The sequence below is a fragment of the Ornithorhynchus anatinus genome, chromosome 5, assembly GCF_004115215.2.
Source record: "Ornithorhynchus anatinus isolate Pmale09 chromosome 5, mOrnAna1.pri.v4, whole genome shotgun sequence".
Lineage (NCBI taxonomy): Eukaryota > Metazoa > Chordata > Mammalia > Monotremata > Ornithorhynchidae > Ornithorhynchus > Ornithorhynchus anatinus.
Window position 1 is genome coordinate 85,036,940 of NC_041732.1, and position 21,396 is coordinate 85,058,335.

The window sequence follows — 21,396 nt, forward strand, 5'->3', positions numbered from 1 at the left end:
TGCTATGTACTTTGGGAAATTGTCTCCGATTCAGTCCAGAAACCTGTGAAATAATCTGTGGTCTACTGAATTGTTTTTCACAGCAGATAAGAACGTAAGAAATGTCACTGCTGGTTCAGACCAGTTTTCTCTCTCTGCCAGTGGATGTAAGATAATTGGAGGAAGCATGCGATGGTTGGCTCTTTGACATGCATCCCAACAGGACCAGCTCTGGAACGTAGGGAATCTAGTCAATTGCCAAGGGAGTTATTCTGCTCTTTCCAATTCATGCTTCTCTCCACACGTTCAAATGCTTTGCTTTGCCTAGGCTGCCACAGTGTTTTCAGTCCATCCTAGTTTTTTATGGTATTTATTAAGCACTTACTTTGTGCCAAACACTCAGCTAAATCCTGGGCTAGATACAAGCTAATCAGGTTGGGCACAGCTCATGTCCCATACGGGATTCACAGATCCCCATTTTACAGATGAGGTTAACTGAGGCACTGAAAAGCAATATGATTTGCCCAAGGTCACTCAGCAGACAAGTGGGGGAGCTCGAAGAGAAGCAGCATGGTTAAGTGGAAAGAGCACGAGCTTAGGAGTCAAAGGTTATGAGTTGTAATCCTGGCTCCGCCACCTGTCAGCTGTATGACTTTGGGCAAGTCACTTAACTTCTCAGTGCCTCAGTTACCTCTTCTGTAAAGTGGAGATTAAGACTGTGAGCCTCACGTGGGGCAACCTGATTACCTTCTATCTACCCCAGCGCTTAGATCAGCGCTTGACACATAGTAAGTGTTTAACAAATACCAACATTATTATTATTATTAGAACCCAGGTCCTGTTGACTCATAAGCCTGTGTTCTATCCCCTAGCCTAGGCCTTGCTGCTTCTCTTAGGGTGCCACAGTGCCCTGTTCAGAGTATATGCACAATAAATACCATCGATTGAGTGATTAACTATCTAACAGTCTTGCATTTTCCTTTCTTCATCCCTAATTCTCCCTCTAATACTCATTATGAACGAATATTCTGGAATTCATCCAACCCCCGCTGGAACCTGCTGTTGATTTTGGCTGCATAATAGCCCCTTTAGAGGGCAAATTTCAGGTGAGCAGGGAATGTGTCTCTTGCTTGAGTTCAATACATGCTACCACTATTGTAGGTACGGAGAGAAGGGCCTATCAATGACACAGAGAGGATCCACTCTGGTGCAGATCTTACGATTCTGATCCCTCGAGTTTTCCTGACCGTCAGAGAAACCCGGGGCTTCTCATGTAGTACACAACAAACCTTAAGGGAATGTCCTCTCAGTCCTGTGGCTCACAACATATGACTTGTGTTGCTTTGTTGTCTCCCCCATTTAGACTGTGAGCCTGTTATTGGGTAGGGATTGTCTCTATCTGTTGCCAAATTGTACATTCCAAGCGCTTAGTACATTGCTCTGCAAGTAGTAAGAGTTCAATAAATACTATTGAATGAATGAATGAATAGTCATACAATTGTAAATAGTTGTCGTATTCATTAAGCACCTTATATGTGTCAAGTACTGATCCAAATGCTGGAGTAGATACAAGTTAATTGGGTCAGACACCATCCCTTTCCCACATGGGGCACAAAGTCCAAGCGTTCTATCAATTCGGTCAATCAATCATATTTATTGAATGATTACTGTATGCAGAACACTGTACTAAGTGCTTGGGAGACTACAATAGAACAAAGTTTGTAGACACATTCCCTATCCACAGTGAGCTTACAGTCTCCACATACCTACAATACACCCATCCTGCTAGAAAACATTTTCATTTGAGTTCCCTAACTGCCCATTCTGGTATGACTGTTCCTGATCACAGACCCCCTTAAGTAGTAGTTCTGAAGGCTGAAGATAGGTTTTCCTGCCTTGTTTTTTAATATAATTTACCTTGTTTTTGTATCTTAAAGGCCAAAAGTGGATATTTCATGCAAACCTTTGGGCTGTAGAAGGAAGTGAGTGCCATTGGAAAATCGATGATATTGGCTTACAAACATTATGGATTCCTAAGCATTCCTTTAAAAGTATTTGCTGAGTGCTTATTGTATGCAGAGCACGGTGCTAAGCACCTGGAAGAATATAGTTCATCAGAGTTGATAGACATGTTCCCTGCCCACAGCAAGCTTACAGTCTAGAGGGGGAGACAGACTTTAATGTGAATAAATGAATTATGGATACATAACAAAAGTGCCCACCCACTCAGGGTCGCTTCTGGAGAGTTTACTCTACCAGTCCCTTTTGTGTACTACTGGAGGGAGAGTCAAGCTGAGGCATATCCATTCCATTCCTAGCTTGGGCAGTGGCTAGCCAGTGGAAGGCAATCTGCTACAAGTCAAGACTCCCCTGCACCAGGCCTCAGTGGCATGGGAGAGAGTCAAGGGAGGAGACTCAAGTTTACTGCCCAGAAGGAAGCAGTGGTAAACTGCTTCCTTATTTTTACCAAGAAAACTCTAAGCATACACTGCCAGAACAGTTGCAGATGGAGGTGGGACGTTCTGGGAGAGATGTGTCCTTGGTGTTGTTATGGGTCGGAGGCGACTCGACGGCATAAGACAAGACATAAGTGCTGTGAGGCTGGTGGAGGGTGAATAAAAGGGTATAAATACAAGTGAAAGGGCAGCCCTAAAGTGATTTGGAGAAGAGGAAATGAGGGTCTAGTTGGGGAAGGCCTCTTGGAGGAGATATGTCTTCAATAAGATTTTGAAGGTGGGGAGAATAAGAGCCTGAAAAGGGGGACTCTCCAAAACTAACTTTAGTAATTGCATCCCAGCAGGGGTGGAAGAAAGCAGGCTCTCACATCACTTGTACATGGTGATGTGAGGCAGGGCTTGATTGTCCTCTGAAAGCTTGGTGATTGACCCAAATAAATGCTTATTATTCTATCCCAAGAACCCGTCTCCTCATTATTAGGTTTAGCTTCAACTTGGCCATCACAAAAACCACTATTACTAATTTCCTGCGGTAACAAATTCCTGTTTGTTCTGAGCCTGCCTTTCATCTTCAGTGGATGCTCCTGGGTTCCTTTGTCATGGGATTTGATGAGCAACAATTTTGTGTTCCCCGATCCAAACTCTCCTAGGTTCTGTCAATTACGTCCTCTCTCATCTTTCATCTTTCCAGGCAAGGGATCTAAAGAGTTTCAGTTTATACTCATTAGGAGGTTTCCCCACACTCTTGATCATTTTCATTCCCCTTTAGTGTACCTACTTCTATTCTATTATGTTTTTCCTAAAACGTGGAAACCAGGACTCTTTTCAATATTTGAGGAGTAAGGCTCTCCTAGTTTATGCATTGGCAAAGTTTTACCTTTTGTTTTGTTTCTTCTTCCTCATGAAGATGAACATTTTGCTTTGCTTCTTCGCAGTCACTGCATTTAATTTAATAGAGCAGGTAATGATAATTCCAAGTTTTCTTTCCTGTGACATGACCAGGTATTTGGAATTTGTATTATTTATTCCCAATGTCCACTATCTTGGACTAATAGAGAAGCATTGTGGTCTAGCAGAATTAGCCCAGCCTTAGAAGTTAGAGGACCTGGCTTCTAATCTCTCTTTTGCCACATATCTGCTCTGTGACCTTGGACAATTCAGTTAACTTCTCTGTGCCTCAGTTTCTTCATCTGTGATTTAATCCTCCTCCCTCCTACTTAGATTGGGAGCACCAGGTGGGAAAGGGACTGTGTCCAACCTAATTAACTTGCACCTACCCCAGCACTTAGAACAGTGCTTGGCAAATAGAAAGAACTTAAGTACCATTATTGCTATTATTATGAATAATAGCAGTAGGGCTAAAATAGGCTATAGCATGGCTTAGGGGAAAGAGCATGGGTTTGGGAGTGAGAGGTCGTGGGTTCTAATCTTGCCTCTGCCACTTGTCTGCTGTGTGACCTTGGATAAGTCACTTCATTTCTCTGTGCCTGTTACCTCATCTGTAAAATGAGAATTAAGACTGTGAGCCCCACGTGGGACAACCTGATTACCTTGTATCTACCCCAGCACTTGGAACAGTGCTTGGCACATAGTAAGCATTTAAATATAATTATTATTATTTTTATATGGCAGATAATCAGTTTGAACCCAGTTCCTGACCCACACAGGGATCACAGTCAAGCAGAGAGGGGAAAAAAGGTTTATTGGTGAAGAAATTGAGACTCATAGCAGTTAAGTGACTTGTGCAAGATCACCCAGCAGGCAAATGGGAGAGCTGGGACTAGAACCCAGGTTCCCTGACTCCTAGTTTTATGTTCTTTCCACTAAGTCAACATCTTGCTGAACTAAAACATGTGTCTCAAGCAGGACCTGTCTCAGTTTTCAAGTCCCCCTCAGGGTATCCTGATCTTCTCAAAGTCTTTGCTTATAGAGAGCTAGTCCTCTCCTCATTGCTAGTTTGCTACAGATACACTAAGAAGTAGAAAACACTATCAAGATGATCAGCACAGTTTGGGGAATGTGACAGGTGAAAAAAGGGACACCAAGTTCTATACTAAATTGAAGATCTGCTAGGCTGTTCGGTGTCCATCTCTACATAAAATGATGGTGACCTGAATTTATTAGAGAAGTTACATCCTGTCATAGTTGTAAAATTATCCTATTTGGTGTAGTGCACTGTTCTAAGAGCTAGGAGAAGCAGCATGGCATATGGATAGAATGCAGGCCTGGGCGTCAGCAGATCATGAGTTCTAATCCCAGCTCCATCACTTGTCTGCTGTGTGACCTTGGGCAAGTCTCTTCACTTCTTTGTCCCTCAGTTATATCATCTGTAAAATGGGGACTGAGACTGTGAGCCCCACATGGGACAGGGACCGTGTCCAACTTGATTTGCTTGTATTCACCCCAGTACTTGGTGCAGTGCCTGACATATAGTAAGCACTAAACAAATACCATCATTATTATTATCATTATTAAATCAAGAAGTGACATGGCCCCATCCTCAAGAAGCTGCAGTTTCTTTACTGCCACCTAGAAGTTACACTCAACCTCAAATTGCAAGACAAGATTACTGACAAAGAGGTTTTAGAACACAGCTAACTAGTGTTAAGTCGCACAAGCAAGACAGCTCCTCACCAGGAGATCTGTGTTGTGGTAGCAGAACTCCATTTCCAGAGGCTCTGAGGTATGTGCCCCAGCTTTAAATCAATCAATCAATCCATCATATTTATTAAGTGCTTACTGTGTGCAGAGCACTGTACTCAGTGCTAGGGAGAGTATAATATAAACTCATTCCCTGCCCACAATGAGTTTACAGATTAGAGGGTGAGACAGATATTAATATATATATATATATATATTATGGACAAGTACACAGGTGTTGTGAGACTGAGGGAGGGTTGAATAAAGGGAGCAAATCAGGGCCACACAGAAGGGAGTGGGAAATGAGGAAATGAGGGTTTAGTCAGGGAGGAGATGTGCCTGGGTTTGTAAAGCCAATAGGGAGAAATGAGGATGATGGATTATTTCAGAAGAGTAAAATCAGAAAAGCCTTCTGTTTCAGGGTCTACAGTATCCTTTGGAATGATGTATCTTGGCAATTCACGACACAGATCCATGCTTAAATGGTAAAAGATATTCAAACTGTTAGAGTACACTATTAGCTTCACAGACTACTAAATGGAAATAGCTAAGGGAGATTTCCAGATACTTAAACACAATTTCAGATTATTCTTTTCCCCCAAACTGAAAGCAGTGTGTTTTTTTCTGAAATGAGACTTTAATACCACCCACAGGTAGGTTGGTAGGTAGGGGCCATTTCATAAATAGCAAAGCGAGTTACTAAGGGAGAACTTGTATCCTTTGTGGAGTGATTTTTTATAAAGGGCAAAGGATTTTCTATGTAGGGGAAATGGCATCCCAAAATACAATTTAACTTCAGTGCCTAGTAAAAATGAAACTGCTTTATAGATGCTAACCTCACAGCCATTTAAGGCAGCAAAAATCTTTCTGCTGATTGAAAAGAAAAAAGACCCATGACATTTGCACAGTTGGTAATGGATTTGGCGATCCATATCCAGTTTGCTACATGTAACAAACGTCTGTGCAAACCTTCCTAGCAAAGTTACTCAAATCGTTCAATATTTTCACGTGGCTCAGTCTGTCTCGCTGCAGGCTTGTAGACTCTGCCTGTTAGCAGAGTCCAAATTTTGTATCTTCTCAGGGATGAGAAAAATTCTGATGATCCCCCTATTCTGGGAACTTCAGTGTCTGTCAGCTATATGAGCAGATCTTTCACTTTGGTCAAATGCTTATTTCAATCCAGCTTTATTTAAGCTGTTTCAACTCCACCCATGCCATCAATTCCTGCCAACCTGGCCGGCCTTCCTAGAATCTGCTTTCCGTCCCTTACAAAGTGAACAAATCCCTGGATTGAAAAGGAGCTTTCGGATCGTCTCAGGAGCCAACTTGAATTATCTATGACAGAGCTTTCAAAGAGGCAACCAGTTGTGCTTAAGCAATAGTTTCATTGCTTCTGCTGTTTGGTGAACTGGAGTCCAAAATCTATCCCACGAAGTGGATCTATATGTTGAACTGAGAACCACTGTGGGCTACAAATTGCTCAAAGTTCAGCTTCCATATGTTTGGAGATTTTGCAGTATGGCGTAGTGGATAGAGCACGGATTAGGAGTCAGAAGGTCATGGGGTTTAATCCCACTCCATCATTTGTCTATGTGACCTAGGGCAAGTTCCTTCATTTCTCTGTGCCTCAGTTACTTCGTTTGTAAAATGGGGATTGAGCCTGTGTGCCCCAACCGGGACAGAGACTGTGTCCAACTCACTATGCTTGTATCCACCCCAGCACTTAGTATAGTGCCTGGCAGATAGTACATGTTTAACAAATAACACCATTGTTATTGCAGTGACAGCAATAGTATTGCCTTAGCACAAGTCTGTGGTGGTGGTGGGCGAGATCCGTGTTGCCCCCACAGAAACTGTGGTATTCCCCAGTCCTCGCTTCCTTAATTTTGAAAGCTTGGATGAAACCTCAAGGACACTGGGATCACTCTCCAGAGTCCAGCAGATCATAAACTAGGACCCTAATCACCGAAAAATCATCATTTTCAGAGTTTTCCTAAATATGCCTGTAAAGAAGCAGGGTGGCCTAGAGAATAGAGCATGGGTTCGGGAATTGAAGGATCTGGGTTCTAATCCCCCCTCCACCACTTATCTGTTGTGTGACATTGGGCAAGTCACTTAACTTCTCTATACCTCAGTTACCTCATCTGTAAAATTGGCATTAAGACTGTGAGCCCTCTTTCATTCATTCATTCAATAGTATTTATTGAGCGCTTACTATGTGCAGAGCACTGTACTAAGCGCTTGGGATGAACAAGTCGGCAACAGATAGAGACAGTCCCTGCCGTTTGATGGGCTTACAGTCTAATCGGGGGAGACGGACAGACAAGAACAATGGCAATAAACAGCGTCAAGGGGAAGAACATCTCGTAAAAACAATGGCAACTAAATAGAATCAAGGCGATGTACAATTCATTAACAAAATAAATAGGGTAATGAAAATATATACAGTTGAGCGGACGAGTACAGTGCTGTGGGGATGGGAAGGGAGAGGTGGAGGAGCAGAGGGAAAAGGGGAAAATGAGGCTTTAGCTGCGGAGAGGTAAAGGGGGGATGGCAGAGGGAGTAGAGGGGGAAGAGGAGCTCAGTCTGGGAACGCCTCTTGGAGGAGGTGATTTTTAAGTAGGGTTTTGAAGAGGGAAAGAGAATCAGTTTGGCGGAGGTGAGGAGGGAGGGCGTTCCAGGACCGCGGGAGGACGTGACCCAGGGGTCGACGGCGGGATAGGCGAGACCGAGGGACGGTGAGGAGGTGGGCGGCGGAGGAGCGGAGCGTGCGGGGTGGGTGGTAGAAAGAGAGAAGGGAGGAGAGGTAGGAAGGGGCAAGGTGATGGAGAGCCTTGAAGCCTAGAGTGAGGAGTTTTTGTTTGGAGCGGAGGTCGATAGGCAACCACTGGAGTTGTTTAAGAAGGGGAGTGACATGCCCAGATCGTTTCTGCAGGAAGATGAGCCGGGCAGCGGAGTGAAGAATAGACCGGAGTGGGGCGAGAGAGGAGGAAGGGAGGTCAGAGAGAAGGCTGACACAGTAGTCTGTGGGACAGGGACAGTGTCCAACCCGGTTTGCTTATTTCCACCCTAGTGCATAGTGAATTGCCTGACATACAGTAAGCACTTAACAGATACTACAGTTATTATTATTATATACCTGTAGTTGAGCCCATTCCCATGGAGTTATGGCATCCTACTCTGGGTGGGATCTTAATCCACCTGGGCCACTGTTTCAAAAGCAGCTCCATCACTGCAAGTTGGAAATACACTTGTAATTGCTTACCTGACTCACAGGCAAATGTCTTTGACGTCTCATCATGAAAGATAATTGCTACTGCATGCTTCTTTGTCTCCCGAGGCAGTCTAGTGATGTTTTTAATGTTGTGCAGTTCGGTTACCTGGAAAGGGAGAAAGGCACGTTTTAATGAGTGCGATGCTTACTCGAGCACATTCACTAGATCCTCCCAAATGTCTAATGAGTAGGCGTGGCAGGGGTTAGCTGCCAGCTCTCTCAAGAATGGCAGAATTGGGTCTCCTTGTGGCTTCTTTGAAACTGTAAGTGAGCCTAGGGTGTTACAACTGGAGTATGGGATTTGTCCCAACAACCTGAAATGCTGCATAAACAAAAATAGGAAAGTGATTCTCCTTGAACTCTGGTTTTTCCTAGAAAAGGGCACTCTTCCCTGCCCACTTCCAAGAGTAATGAGCAGTGATTTTCATTGCTGTCAAACCGCACTACTTTCTCTCCCTGTTTACCCTGTTCTGGAAACAACAGGCCTTGGGTCCACACACTTCACTTCTCTAATGCCAGTTTCCTCACCGTACCCTGCTTTTGTCCATCTTGCTGCTGACCTCTCGACTGTGTCCTGCCTCTGGCCTGAAATGGCCTCCCTCCTCATATCGAACAGACAATTTATTCTCCCCTGCTTCAAAGCCTTATTGAAGGCACATCTCCTTCAAGAGGCCTTCCCTGACTAAGCCCTCACTTCCTTTTCTTCAGCTCCTTTCTGCATCACCCTGACTTGCTCCATTTATTTAAGTCCCCTTGCTCTAACCCCACAAGCACTTATGTATACATCCGTAATTTATTCATTTGTATTATCTGCCTCCTGCTCTAGGCTGTAAGCTTGTTGTTCCACTTAAGTCCCTTCCCAATGAGAGGGACCATCATTCCTAAACCACTGTCACAGATACAGCATTCCCTACATGCCTCAGGAGGGGGCCAGACAGTCATTCAATCATTTATTGAGCACTTATTCTGTGGAGAGCAGTCTACTAAATATTTGGGTGGGTACAGTATAACAATATAACAGAGTTGGTAGACACATTCCCTGCCCATAACGAGCTTACAGTCTAGAGCAGGAGGCAGTAATACAAATAAATAAATTACAGATATATGCATATGCTTGTCAGGTTGGGGCAAGGTGGGACGGTGAATAAAGGAAGCAAATCAGGGCGATTAAGAACTCTTTACCTTCCCGACCAAACTCTGTCCTCCCCCTGATTTTCCCATCTTGTAATAACAATAATAATAATAATGTTGGTATTTGTTAAGTGCTTACTATGTGCAGAGCACTGTTCTAAGCGCTGGGGTAGATACAGGGTCATCAGGTTGTCCCACGTGAGGCTCACAGTCCTCATCCCCATTTTGCAGATGAGGTAACTGAGGCACAGAGAAGTTAAGTGACTTGCCCACAGTCACACAGCTGACAAGTGGCAGAGCTGGGATACGAACCCATGACCATTGACTCCCAAGCCCAGGCTCTTTCCACTAAGCCACACTTCTTCTCTACTATGTGTTGGACTGCACTAAGCGCTGGGTTAGGAGAAGCTAATCAGGTTGGACACAGTCCATGTCCCACATGGGGCTCACAGTCTTAATCCCCATGTTGCAGCAGCTGAGGGACAGAGCTGTGAATTGACTTGCCCAAGGTCACAACCAAAGACAAGTGGCAGAGTCAGGAATAGAACCCAGGTCCTTCTGACTCCAAGGTCCAGCCTTCCTGTCTCACAAGCCCATAACCTTGGCATTATCTTTGTCAGTTCTTTGTCATTCAACCCATATATTAAATCCATCATTAAATCCTGTTGGTTCAACTTTCACATTACTAAAATTCTCCCTTTCCTCATCATCCAAACTGCTACTACTTTAATCCAAGCACTTATACTGCCTTGAATACCATATCAGCCTCCTTGCTGACCTCCCTGCCTCCTGTCTCTCCCCACTCCAGTCCATACTTCACTCTGATGCCCAGATCATTTTTCTACAAAAATGTTCGGTTCATATCTCTCCACTCCTCCAGGACCTTCAGTGGTTGCCCATCTAACTTCACATCAAACAGAATCTCCTTACCATCGGCTTTAAATCACTCAATCACCTTGGCCCTTCTACTACAACCCACCTTGCTGCTCTCCTACTACAACCCAGCCCACACAGTTAGCTCCTCTAATGCCAACTTACTCACTATAGCTTGATCTTGTCTATCTTGCCACCGACCTCTCGTCCGTGTTCTGCCTCTGGTCTGGAATGTCCTCCCTCCTTGTATTTGTCAGACAATTACTCCCTCCACCTTCAAACCCTTACTGAAGGCACATCCCCTTCAAGAAGTCTTCCCTGACAATAAGCCCTCAATTCCTCTTCTCCCACTCCCTTCTGCATCACCCAGATTTTGTCCCTTTATTCATCCCCTATCCAAACACTGTTTAGATGGAAGTGGACCAGAGAACAGGGACCTACTTGGGGGTTTTAGTTGCCCCACCAACCACAGGACATCTGGTCCTGATCTCTAGAGAACCTGACTCAGATTGGAGCCAGTGATGGAGCAAGATGGGAGGTACTGAGTGGTACCAGTCCATGGCCCTGACTCAGGTCATTGATGATCAAATAATTCATTCAGTCGTATTTATTGAAGGCTTACTGTGTGCAAAGCAATGTCTTATGCCATCGAGTCGTTTTCGACCCATAGTGACACCACAGACACATCTCTCCCAGAACGCTCTGCGTTCCACCTGCTACCGTCTTGGTAGTGGATCCATAGAGTTTTCTTGGTTAAAAATACAGAAGTGGTTTACCATTCTCTCCTTCCACGTAGTAAACTCCAGTCTCTGCCCTCTACTCTTTCCCATGGCGCTGCTGCCCAGCATGGGTGAGTTTTGACTTGTAGCAAATTGCCACTCACTAGCCACAGCCCAAGTTAGGAATGGAATGGGTATGCCTCTGCTTGACTCTCCCTCCCAAAGCCAAGACTGTTAGAGTATTGGAAACTCTCCAGGTGTGACCCTGAGGCGGGGCAAAGCACTGTATTCAATGCTAGTGACATTTAATGAGTCCTTTCTCTGAGCAGAGTACTGTGTTAAGCTTAAAGAGACCAAGAGGGATAGAACATGGCAAGAGAGGGCGGCATAGGGTAGATAGTGAAGGACAGGGGCAAGATAGGTTGGAGGCAGGGCAATCAGTGCAGTAGCCCTCCTTTCCTCTTCTTCCACTCCCTTCTGCTTCTCCCTGTCTTGCTCCCTTTATTCATCCCCCTGCCCAGCCCACAACACTTATGTCCATATCTGTAATTTATTTATATTAATGTCTGTCTTCTGCTCTAGACTGTAAGATCATTGTGAGCAGGGAATGTGACTGTTTATTGTTGAACTGTACTCTCCCAAACACTTAGTGCAGCACACTGCACATAGTAAGCGCTCAAGAAATATGATTGTCTCAGGGATGGGGCAGAAAGGGACAGGGCAGACCACGCAGGGCTGATGAGAAGCAGCATGGTGTAGTGGATAGAGCACAGGCCTGGGAGTCCGAAGGTTATGGGTTCTAATTCCAGCTCTGCCATTTGTCTGCTGTGTGCCCTTGACCGAGTCATTTCACTTCTCTGTGCCTCATTTACCTCGACTGTAAGATGGAGATTAAGACTGTGGGGAAGCAGTGTGGCTCAGTGGAAAGAGCCCGGGCTTGGGAGTCAGAGGTCATGAGTTCGAAGCCCGGCTCTGCCATTTGTCAGCTGTGTGACTGTGGGCAAGTCACTTAACTTCTCTGGGCCTCAGTCACCTCATCAGTAAAATGGGGATGAAGACTGAGCCTCACATGGGACAATCTGATTACCCTGTATCTACCCCAGTGCTTAGAACAGTGCTCTGCACATAGTAAGCATTTAACAAATACTAACTGTGAGCCCCACATGAGACAGGAACTTTGTCCAACCCAGTGTTTATATCCACCTCAGCGCTTAGTGCAGTGCATGGCATATAGTAAGTGCTTAACAAATACCACAATTATCACTGATGGCCAGTGCGTTCCAGCTTCAGACTCCCAGAGTGAGCAAGTGCCACATTCTCACGAACCTCAGAGGGAGAGCCAAGCTCCATGGTAGACAGTGTTGATTGAAGGCGCTGCCATGTGTGAAAATCGGTGGTCAACTCTGAGTCTGACAGTAGCCATTGGGCACATGAAACATAGCACAAACAGAAGTGTGTGTGCAGTGTGGCTCAGTGGGAAGAGCCCGGGCTTGCAAGTCAGAGGTCATGGGTTCGAATCCTGGATCTGCCACTTGTCAGCTGTGTGACTGTGGGCAAGTCACTTCTCGGTGCCTCAGTTACCTCATCTGTAAAATGGGGATTAAGACTATGAGCCTCATGTGGGACAACCTGATTACCCTGTATCTACCCCAGTGCTTAGAACAGTGCTCTGCACATAGTAAGCGCTTAACAAATACCAACATTATTATTACTATTTTAAATAGGAAGAATGATTAAAATGACCTAAACTATTAACTTCCATCACAGTTTAAATCAAAATGAATACCATGCATGTCCACATGGACCAGGTTAGGAAAATGAAAGGTCAGATTTAAAAGCTTAAAAAGGCATCAGAAGTCTACCAACCCTTATCAAGTACTCTCCAAACATCTCTATGGTCAGAGATATAAGTTCTGTTAGGAATCTCTTTTTCCCCCATCATCATTTGTGGCCAAAGAGCAGCCAAAGTTCTAGCGGGACACAGTTTCTGAGCAGTCTTGAGGAAATGGATCAAAACTGCATCAATTTTGAGCATGAAAGCAAGCACACTGTATCAGGTTCGACTGAAACACAGTTTGCCATCAGAAATTGGGCAAATGATAGTTATGCCAATAGGAAGTCACAGATAGATTCCTTCCTCTCCAGTCAAGCTACTAATTTCTCTTTCTCCCACTGCCAGCCCCTTGTTCATACCTTTCCTCCTGCCAGGAACTCCTTTGTTCAAATCAGCCAGACCACAGCTCTCCCCATTGTCAAAGCCCCTTTGAAGTCGCATTTCCTCCAGAAAGCCTTCCTTGATTAATTTCTAATCTCCCTATTTACATTCCCCTATAGCCACTTCGGCACCACCTCTGCACTGGGTTCTGCACTTCCTCACCTACGTATTGGATTTTCTTAATACCTTCTACGGGTACCTTGTTTTAATATTTGTCTCCCTCCACTAGATTGTAAGCTCCTTGAAGGCAGACATTGCTTCTAGCTACTCTGCTCTTTCAGGGAGCAAGATGAGAATTGGGTGATCTCGGCCGGATATAGTGAAAAGATTACAAGCCTGGGAGTCAGAGGACCTGGGTTCTACTCCTGGTTCCATCACCTGTCCCCTCAGTTACCTCATCTATAAAATGAGGATTAAAACTATGAGCCTTATATGGGACAAGGACTGTGTCCAACCTGCTTATCTTTTCTACCCCAGCGTTAGTACTGTGCCTGGCACATGATGATGTTGGTATTTGTTAAGCACTTTCTATGTGCCAGGCACTAAGGCTTTAAACTCTGTGGTGTATACAAGCAAATCAAGTTGGACACAGTCCCTGTCCCACGTGGGGCTCACAGCCTCGATCCCATGACAAGTGGCAGAGCTAGGATTAGATTAGGATCAGGATTGGCACATAGTAAGCATTTAATGGATATCACAATTATTATTATTATTGTTGTTATATCTTCATTTCAATATATTCTGTAGATCTATAAACAGAGGAGAGGGTTCTTTGATTCTAAAACCCCTTTCCTGTTTTAAGTCCCCTAAAGAACAACATTAGCTCATCTGTCCTAAAGCCTTTCTTAAATGGGGCTTTTCCAAAGTAAAGTGGCCTTGAAGCAGTTGTCCCAGATTCTACATTCTCTATCTTTCTGTTGTATATATTTTGTTCCCGGCCCTCTAAGATGATTTAATAACAGGGTGGGTTGAGAAACCTTATCTAATGAGCAGGTCACCCAAATCCAAGGTGCGTGCTGTCGGCTAGCTTCTCTGATGGGTGCAGGCTCCATTACTGATTACATAGTTCAGATAAAAGAGTTGCTCTCCTGGAAAATTGACATTTAGGGCTGCAGCCAACCACTTCCAACAGATGTCAGAACAGTATATCTCTGAAAAGCCTGTGTTCATCGTCGTTGTTGATCCACATTGTGACAGGGTAGAGGAATCGCGGTGATTCAGGAACTGCCAGCAGTAAATAGCAATAGTGAAGGCAAGGGCAAACCTCTGTAGCCCAAAGTACTGTTGCTGCAAACACTTTTATGATATGCAGTTAGATTCTGAGTGTCACTGGATTCTGCCTTGGAGGATTTTGTGAAAACCCAGAAGCACTGACTTCTCTGAATCTGTGCAGAGACAAAAACCAGAGGACATATGCAGAGATGATTCTGAATTCCTGATTCATTACTGGCAGAAATATCTGGGCCCTCAAAGAGGGAAGCAGCATGGGAAGCAGCAAGGCTTAGTGGATAGAACCTGGGCCTGGGAGTCAGAAGAATGTGGGTTCTGATCCCAGGTCCACCACTTGTCTGCTGGGTGACCTTGGGCAAGTCACTTAACTTCTTTGTTCCTCACTTACCTCATCTGTAACATGGGGATTAAGACCGTGAGCCTGATGTGGGACAGGGACTATGTCCAATCTGATCTTCCCCAGCCTGTACTTCCCCAGTGCTTAGAACAGTGCTTGACATATAGTAAGCACTTAAAATGCCATAATTATCAATTATTAGTAGTAGTAGTACAAAGCAGAGCATATTTTAAACAGCTGATTCTGTCACAATTCAAAGACTTTTTTCCCCATGCAGGTTTGCAGGGTGAAGGGAAGGAGACCCTTGGCAAGCAACTGGAATGATCGAAAGGCTGTCTGACACTTCAAATCTCTTTCTTCCACTCTCTCCCCATTAAAAATCATCCTGCCCCTTGTGCTTTGAGAAGGTCAATAGTCTTTTGCCCTCTCTATCCAAAGGACAGCATTTTTCAAGCTGGGGTCTGTGAGTTCAGGCACCCGCCCATCTGATATTGCACTGGAATCAAATATAGCCAGGGGAAAACGTAATCTCTCTGCCCTTTTGGAATTCTAGAGCAATTGACCTGAAGACAGTTGTGCTCACATCTGGGCCACCTCTTTTCACTTTTCACACCTGTTTGAGAAGTACTATGGCCTTCTGGAAAGAGCATGGGTCTGGGAGTCAGAGAACATGGGTTCTAATTCTGGCTCCACCTTTGGTCTGTGACTTTGGACAAATCACTTAACTTCACTGTGCCTCAGTTACCTCATCTATAAAATGGGGATTAAGACTGCAAGCCCTATGTGGCACAGGGACTGCATCCAACCTGATTACCTTGTATCTACCCAAGCATTAAGTACAGTGCCTGGCACAAAAACAAAAACTACTCCCAACGATTGCTCTGGGAAATGCGAGGCAGCCCAGCAGTCAAAGGAATTCCTCTCTATCCCCTGCCTAGTAACATCTTTGCATTTCAATTTTATCTACTCTGCCTGCTGGGTTTGATCTTCTCAGGTACACAGACCTGCATGTCTTTCTGATTGGTTTGGTTCTGGCTAAATCAGTCTGGTGAGACTAGTGCATAATCCAGTTTGACAAGCCCTGTCCTTGTATCCTAAGGACCTAGTTCAAGAGCCCTGGGAATGGGAAATGTAGACAAATCACATATCTATCGATAGTTTGCTCAGAACAATCTTTGTCATTACTAATAATAATGGCATTTGTTAAGTGTTCGCTATGGTGCAAAGCACTGTTCTAAGCAATGGAGAGGATACAAAGTGATCAGGTTGTCCCATGTGGGAGTCACAGTCTTAATCCCCATTTTACAGATGAGGTAATTGAGGCACAGAGAAGTTAAGTGACTTGCCCAAAGTCACACAGTGACAAGCAGCTGAGTCGGGATTTGAACCCATGACTTCTGACTCCCAAGCACATGCTCATTCCACTGAGCCACACTGCTTCTCTATTCTCCTCCTCCCACCCACCCTAGTGTAATGCCCCTATCTTATTGCATTCACTTATAATTTTGTCTCCACCTCTAGACTGCAAGCTTGTCATGGACAGGGACCGGATCTGCCAGCTCGTAGTATTGTACTCTCCCAAGCCCTTAGTACAGTGCTTTTCACATAGTAAGCACTCAATAAATTCCTGAAAGAAACCAATCAGTGGTATTTATTGAGTGGTTATTGTGTGTAGAGTACTGTACTAGGCACTGGAGAGAGTACAATACAACAGAGTTGGTAGACATGTTCCCTACCCACAATGAGCTTAAGAAAGAAAAGGCAAGCTGAAAGGGCCACTTAACAATTTCTCTCCCACTCTCCCTCTACTCTTCTCCACTGAAAAAGAGTCAGAGGAAGAACAAGATCTGAGAATGAAAATTCTCTATGTTTGGGCACAGGAATATGCCCACACAAAGGGCCCGAAGCCTGGACAGGGAGAGTGCTTACAAGTCCAGTCAGTATGGCTGACTTTGGAAATCTCATCCCAACCTCTGCCTCTGGGGTTTTGTTTCTATCTTTTGTTAGTTCCAGTTTCTTTATCTTGGGGGAGGAGGAAGCATCTAGATCCTGGGATGCAGCCAATGCCTGGCAAACACTCAGCATGCCGTGGTCTCCCAGGATTCCCCACCCTGGCGACTATCCTTCTGGACGTGGGTGGGCTGTGTCTGCCCACTGAAGCAAGGTCTTCTCACTAGTGCATTGGGCCATAAGTCACCCTATATTGCTGGTTCATTTTGTCCAGGGAGTCTTCCCTAGTTAGGTGTAGTGCACTGTAGCCAGTGGATGCTCAATAAGTACTCTGCTGCCTCCTTCTCCACCTCCACCTCCTACTAGAAAATTATTGTCCCAAGACACTTATATATATCTATAATTTTATTTATTTTGGTGTCTGTTTACTTGTATTGATGTCTGTCCCCCGTCCGCCGCAGACTGTGAGCTCGTTGAGGGCAGGGATTGTCTCTCTTCATTGCTATATTGTACTTTCCCAAGTACAGGACAGTAAGTGCTCAATAAGTATGATTGAATGAATGAACGAATGAATAATGGAGTCCAAAGTTACACTTATTCTTACATATCCCTGTCCCGTATATATGCACTTATTTAATTGTACAATCAATTATTTATTTTTGTTAAGTTGCTTTTAAATACTTTTCTGTCTGTCTTCATTATAGCACAAGCTCCTTGTGGAGAGGGAATGTGTTGACTGTTTAGCACTTCCCAAGTGCTTAGTCTAGTATACTGCATCGAATGGGCACTCAGTAAATGCTATTTTTATGAGTACTATAAAACAATATAAACACAATCTTCAGGGTTTGTTCAGATGTAGAGCTTCCTTGACTTGCTGATGTAAATATTATTTACAAATCTGTAAGGTCTTAGTGTCTGTGAACAGGCACCTCTGCATGTCATGGGACTTTAAAATTCCTGTTAGAGTGAATGGACTGAGACAGTATGAGCTGTTTTTTTAAGCATGAAACTTTACAACTTTTCCTTTCATTGAAACCCATGTGTTTTTCAAATTAATGAAGGGAACAGTTGAATCTTTTAATAGAATTCCAAAGACTGCCCTCTGAGCATGAGAGTGAGAAATCTGATCAAAGGGATGTGGGAACCAGCACTCAAAGAGAAACTGCTGAGGCTGAAGAGTGTCTTCATTTTGTCCAGTGTTTTCTACATCTAGATTTTTTATTATGGTATTTGTTAAGCATTTACTATGTGTCAGGCACTATGGTAGGTACAAGACAATCAGGTTGGACTCAGTCCACTTCTCCCCATGGGGCTCACATTCTCTACTCCCATTTTACAGATTAGTTAACTGAGGTACAGAGAAGTTAAATGACTTGCCCAAGGTCACCCAACAGACAAGTGGTGGACCCAGGATTCAAATCCAGGTCCTTTTGATTCCCAGATCATTGGTACACAGTGCATCTCAATTATGGATTGTAATTCATAGATTATAGATTGTATATTGTTACTCACTAGATTGTATACTCAGTACATAGTAGATGCTCCATAAATACTATTGATTAATGTATTACACGTCTAGAACTGAGCTCCTTATCTTCCCTCCCAAACCCTGTCCTCTCCCTGACTTCCCTGTCACTGTGGACGGCACTACCATCCTTCCCATCTCACAGGCCCACAACCTTGGTGTCGTCCTTGACTCAGCTCTCTCATTCACCCCACACAACAAATCTGTCACCAACACCTGCCGTTCTCACCTTTACACTATTGCCAAGATCTGCCCTTTCTTCTCCATCCAAACTGCTATCATGCTGGTACAAGCTCTCATAATATCCCAACTGGATTACTGTGCCAGCCTCCACTTGGATCTCCCTTCCTCCTGTCTCTCCCCACTCCAATCTATTCTTCATTCCGCTGCCCGGATCATCTTTCTACAGAAACGCTCTGGGCATGTCACTCCTCTCCTCAAAAATCTCCAGTGGTTGCCTATCAACCTCCGCACAAAACAAAAACTCACTCTCAGCTTCAAAGCTCTCCATCACCTTGCTCCCTCCTACCTCACTTCCCTTCTCTCTTTCTACTGCCCACTCCGTATACTCCACTCTTCTGCCACTCACCTCCTCACTGTCTCCTGTTTGTGCCTATCTTGCCATCGACCCCTGGCCCACATCCTCCCGGCTGTCCTGGAATGCCCTCCCTCCTCATAACTGCCAAACTAACTCTCTTCCCCTCCTCAAAGCCCTACTGAGAGCTCACCTCTTCCAGGAGGCCTTCCCAGACTGAGCCCCCCTTTCCCTCTGCTCCCCCTCTCCTCCCCCTACCCTCTGCTCTTCCCCTTCCCCTCCCCTCAGCACTGTGCTCATTTGCATATATTATCCTATTTATTTTGTTAATAAGGTGTATATCTCCTTGATTCTATTTATCTTGATGATGTCTTGTTTTTGTTTTGTTCTGTTTTGCTTTGCTGTCTCCCCCGTTTAGACTGTGAGCCCATCACTGGGCAGAGATTGTCTCTCTCTCTCTGTTGCCGAATTGTACATTCCAAGCGTTTAATACAGTGCTCTGCATATAGTAAGCACTCAAATACTATTGAATTAATTAATTAATTAATCCAGGAATATTTATTTTCCAGTTAAAGATGAAAATAGAAATTTCACTGAATTTGGCCTTTGTCCCTAATTTGTTCACCTTGTTCTCTGAGTTACAGATTTTCAACTAGTCAGAGCTTGATATTTCTCTGAAAAAAATGAATATCCATTTTGGGGATAATATTTACAAAATAATTTCCCTACTGCTTATTCAGTAAATGAAAACACTGAACCCAGCAACAATAACATCAGTGAAAACACATCATTAGTGTAAAAATGTATAGAATGATTGATTGTTAAAAAATATTTCCAGTCACATCTGGGCCTTGAGAAAGAGTGGCTCCCATCACCACAGGCCCTGCTATTTCGCCATATAATATATCAAGGCGACCCTCGAGCCAGTGGGGAAGAAGTCGTTAATATGGCCATCACGTCAAAAGATCTGAGAAATCCCTGCTGTGTTCAGGATGGCAAGTCTTGAATCTTGTTGCTAAGCAGGTTTCTGAGCTTGAATGTCGGTATTAACAACCAGTTTAAGCCTCTAGGAGCACCCGTGCCCATTATGAAAAACCTTATTGAACAGACTTCAACCAAAATAATTTAGAGACCTACATCACAGGGTTGATACTAGAAAGGTTGGGGGATTTACTAAAGAGCAAGCCAAGGCTGGCGGAGAAATAATTCCAGGAGGAGAATCCATCCTCGAAGGAAGACGTGAAATGTTAGGGATGGAAGGATGCCAGCGAAAAACTCATTTTCTGTCTCCATTCAATGATCTGGGAATGGAATGCATAAGAACAGAAATATATTTTACATGCAAATCTGCCAGGGAGAAAGAGAAATGGAGGGAGATGTCAAAAGAGAAATAGAGAGGATTAAGATGGGTGGAGAGGATGAGAGAAGAGAAAGATTTCAAGAATATCAGAAACATATACTGCCACTTCAACACTTCTTATTGCCTGTATGTCTGATTGCAGCCTGGATAATAATATGTCCCAAAAGATAAACTTCCAAATAACTCAGCTGTCCTTCACAGAACTATAGAATTCAGGGGTGTCGGTACAAATCTGCCAAGTCATGGACACTTGGGGATGTAGCATCATTACGTGTGCCCAAGAGAGACAATAATGTCACCCAATGCATCATTCATTTGGGTTGAAACCAAAGAAAAAGATAAACTCATGTCCCTGACAAGCTTTGCTCTGAAGTCACAGTAATGGGTCTCTCCTGTCAAGCAGGTATCTAGAACCTTCCTGACATTCTACCCAAGAGCTCTGCCAACCGCTGAGCCCAAGAAACCTAAAGGACTCATTTCCCCATGTGGGTTCCTCTACTAGCCCCCTGCCTCTCTGAGAGACCCTAGATCAGCAGACAGACCTGCCTGGTGCCCACGGACAGACCCACTTCTGGGCATGGGGCTGGCCCTAGTATGGTCACCCTAGGAAAAAGCAGGAGAGACGAGAACAGAAAACTGAGAAAGCTCAAGAATGTACAACTTTCAAGCCAAGAAAAAGGGCTGGGGAGAAAAGCGTGCCGGAGAAGCACTTAATAAGTGCTAAATTAATACCATTGATGGATTGACTGATAGTTGTTTACAATCAGCTTGTACGGTAGTTTTTAATATTTTGACTTCCACCCAGATTGTAAATCTCATGTGTGTGGGGCATAGGGGATGGGGAGACTGATCTGATCTTGTCTATCTCACTGCCAACCCCATTCCCACATCCTCTCCCTACCCTGGAACTCCCTCCCTCCAAATACATCAGACTACCACTCTTCAAAGCTTCAAAGGATTATTAAGGTTTCATTTCCCTCAAGAGGCCTTCCCTGATTAAGCCTTCTTTTTCTGACTCCCTCTCCCTTCAGTGTCAACTATTTACTTTGATCTGTGACTTTTGGTATTTGATGATTGTCCCATAGCACTTGTGTACATGTCTTGGAACTGAATATTCTAAATTATTCATATTAATGTCCGTCTCCCCCTCTAGACTGTAAGCTCATTGTGGG

At 44.3% G+C, this 21,396-nt stretch overlaps 1 protein-coding gene across 1 annotated transcript in view; it reads right to left on the minus strand.

Moving 5' to 3' along the window:
* Positions 1 to 21,396, minus strand: part of DOK6 (docking protein 6) — a 371,981-nt gene that overhangs the window by 164,771 nt on the left and 185,814 nt on the right. Inside the window, exon 3 of the mRNA XM_029064409.1 lies at positions 8,341 to 8,455. Within this exon, the coding sequence (XP_028920242.1) occupies positions 8,341 to 8,455 (115 nt within the window). The remainder of the gene's footprint in view (positions 1 to 8,340; positions 8,456 to 21,396) is intronic.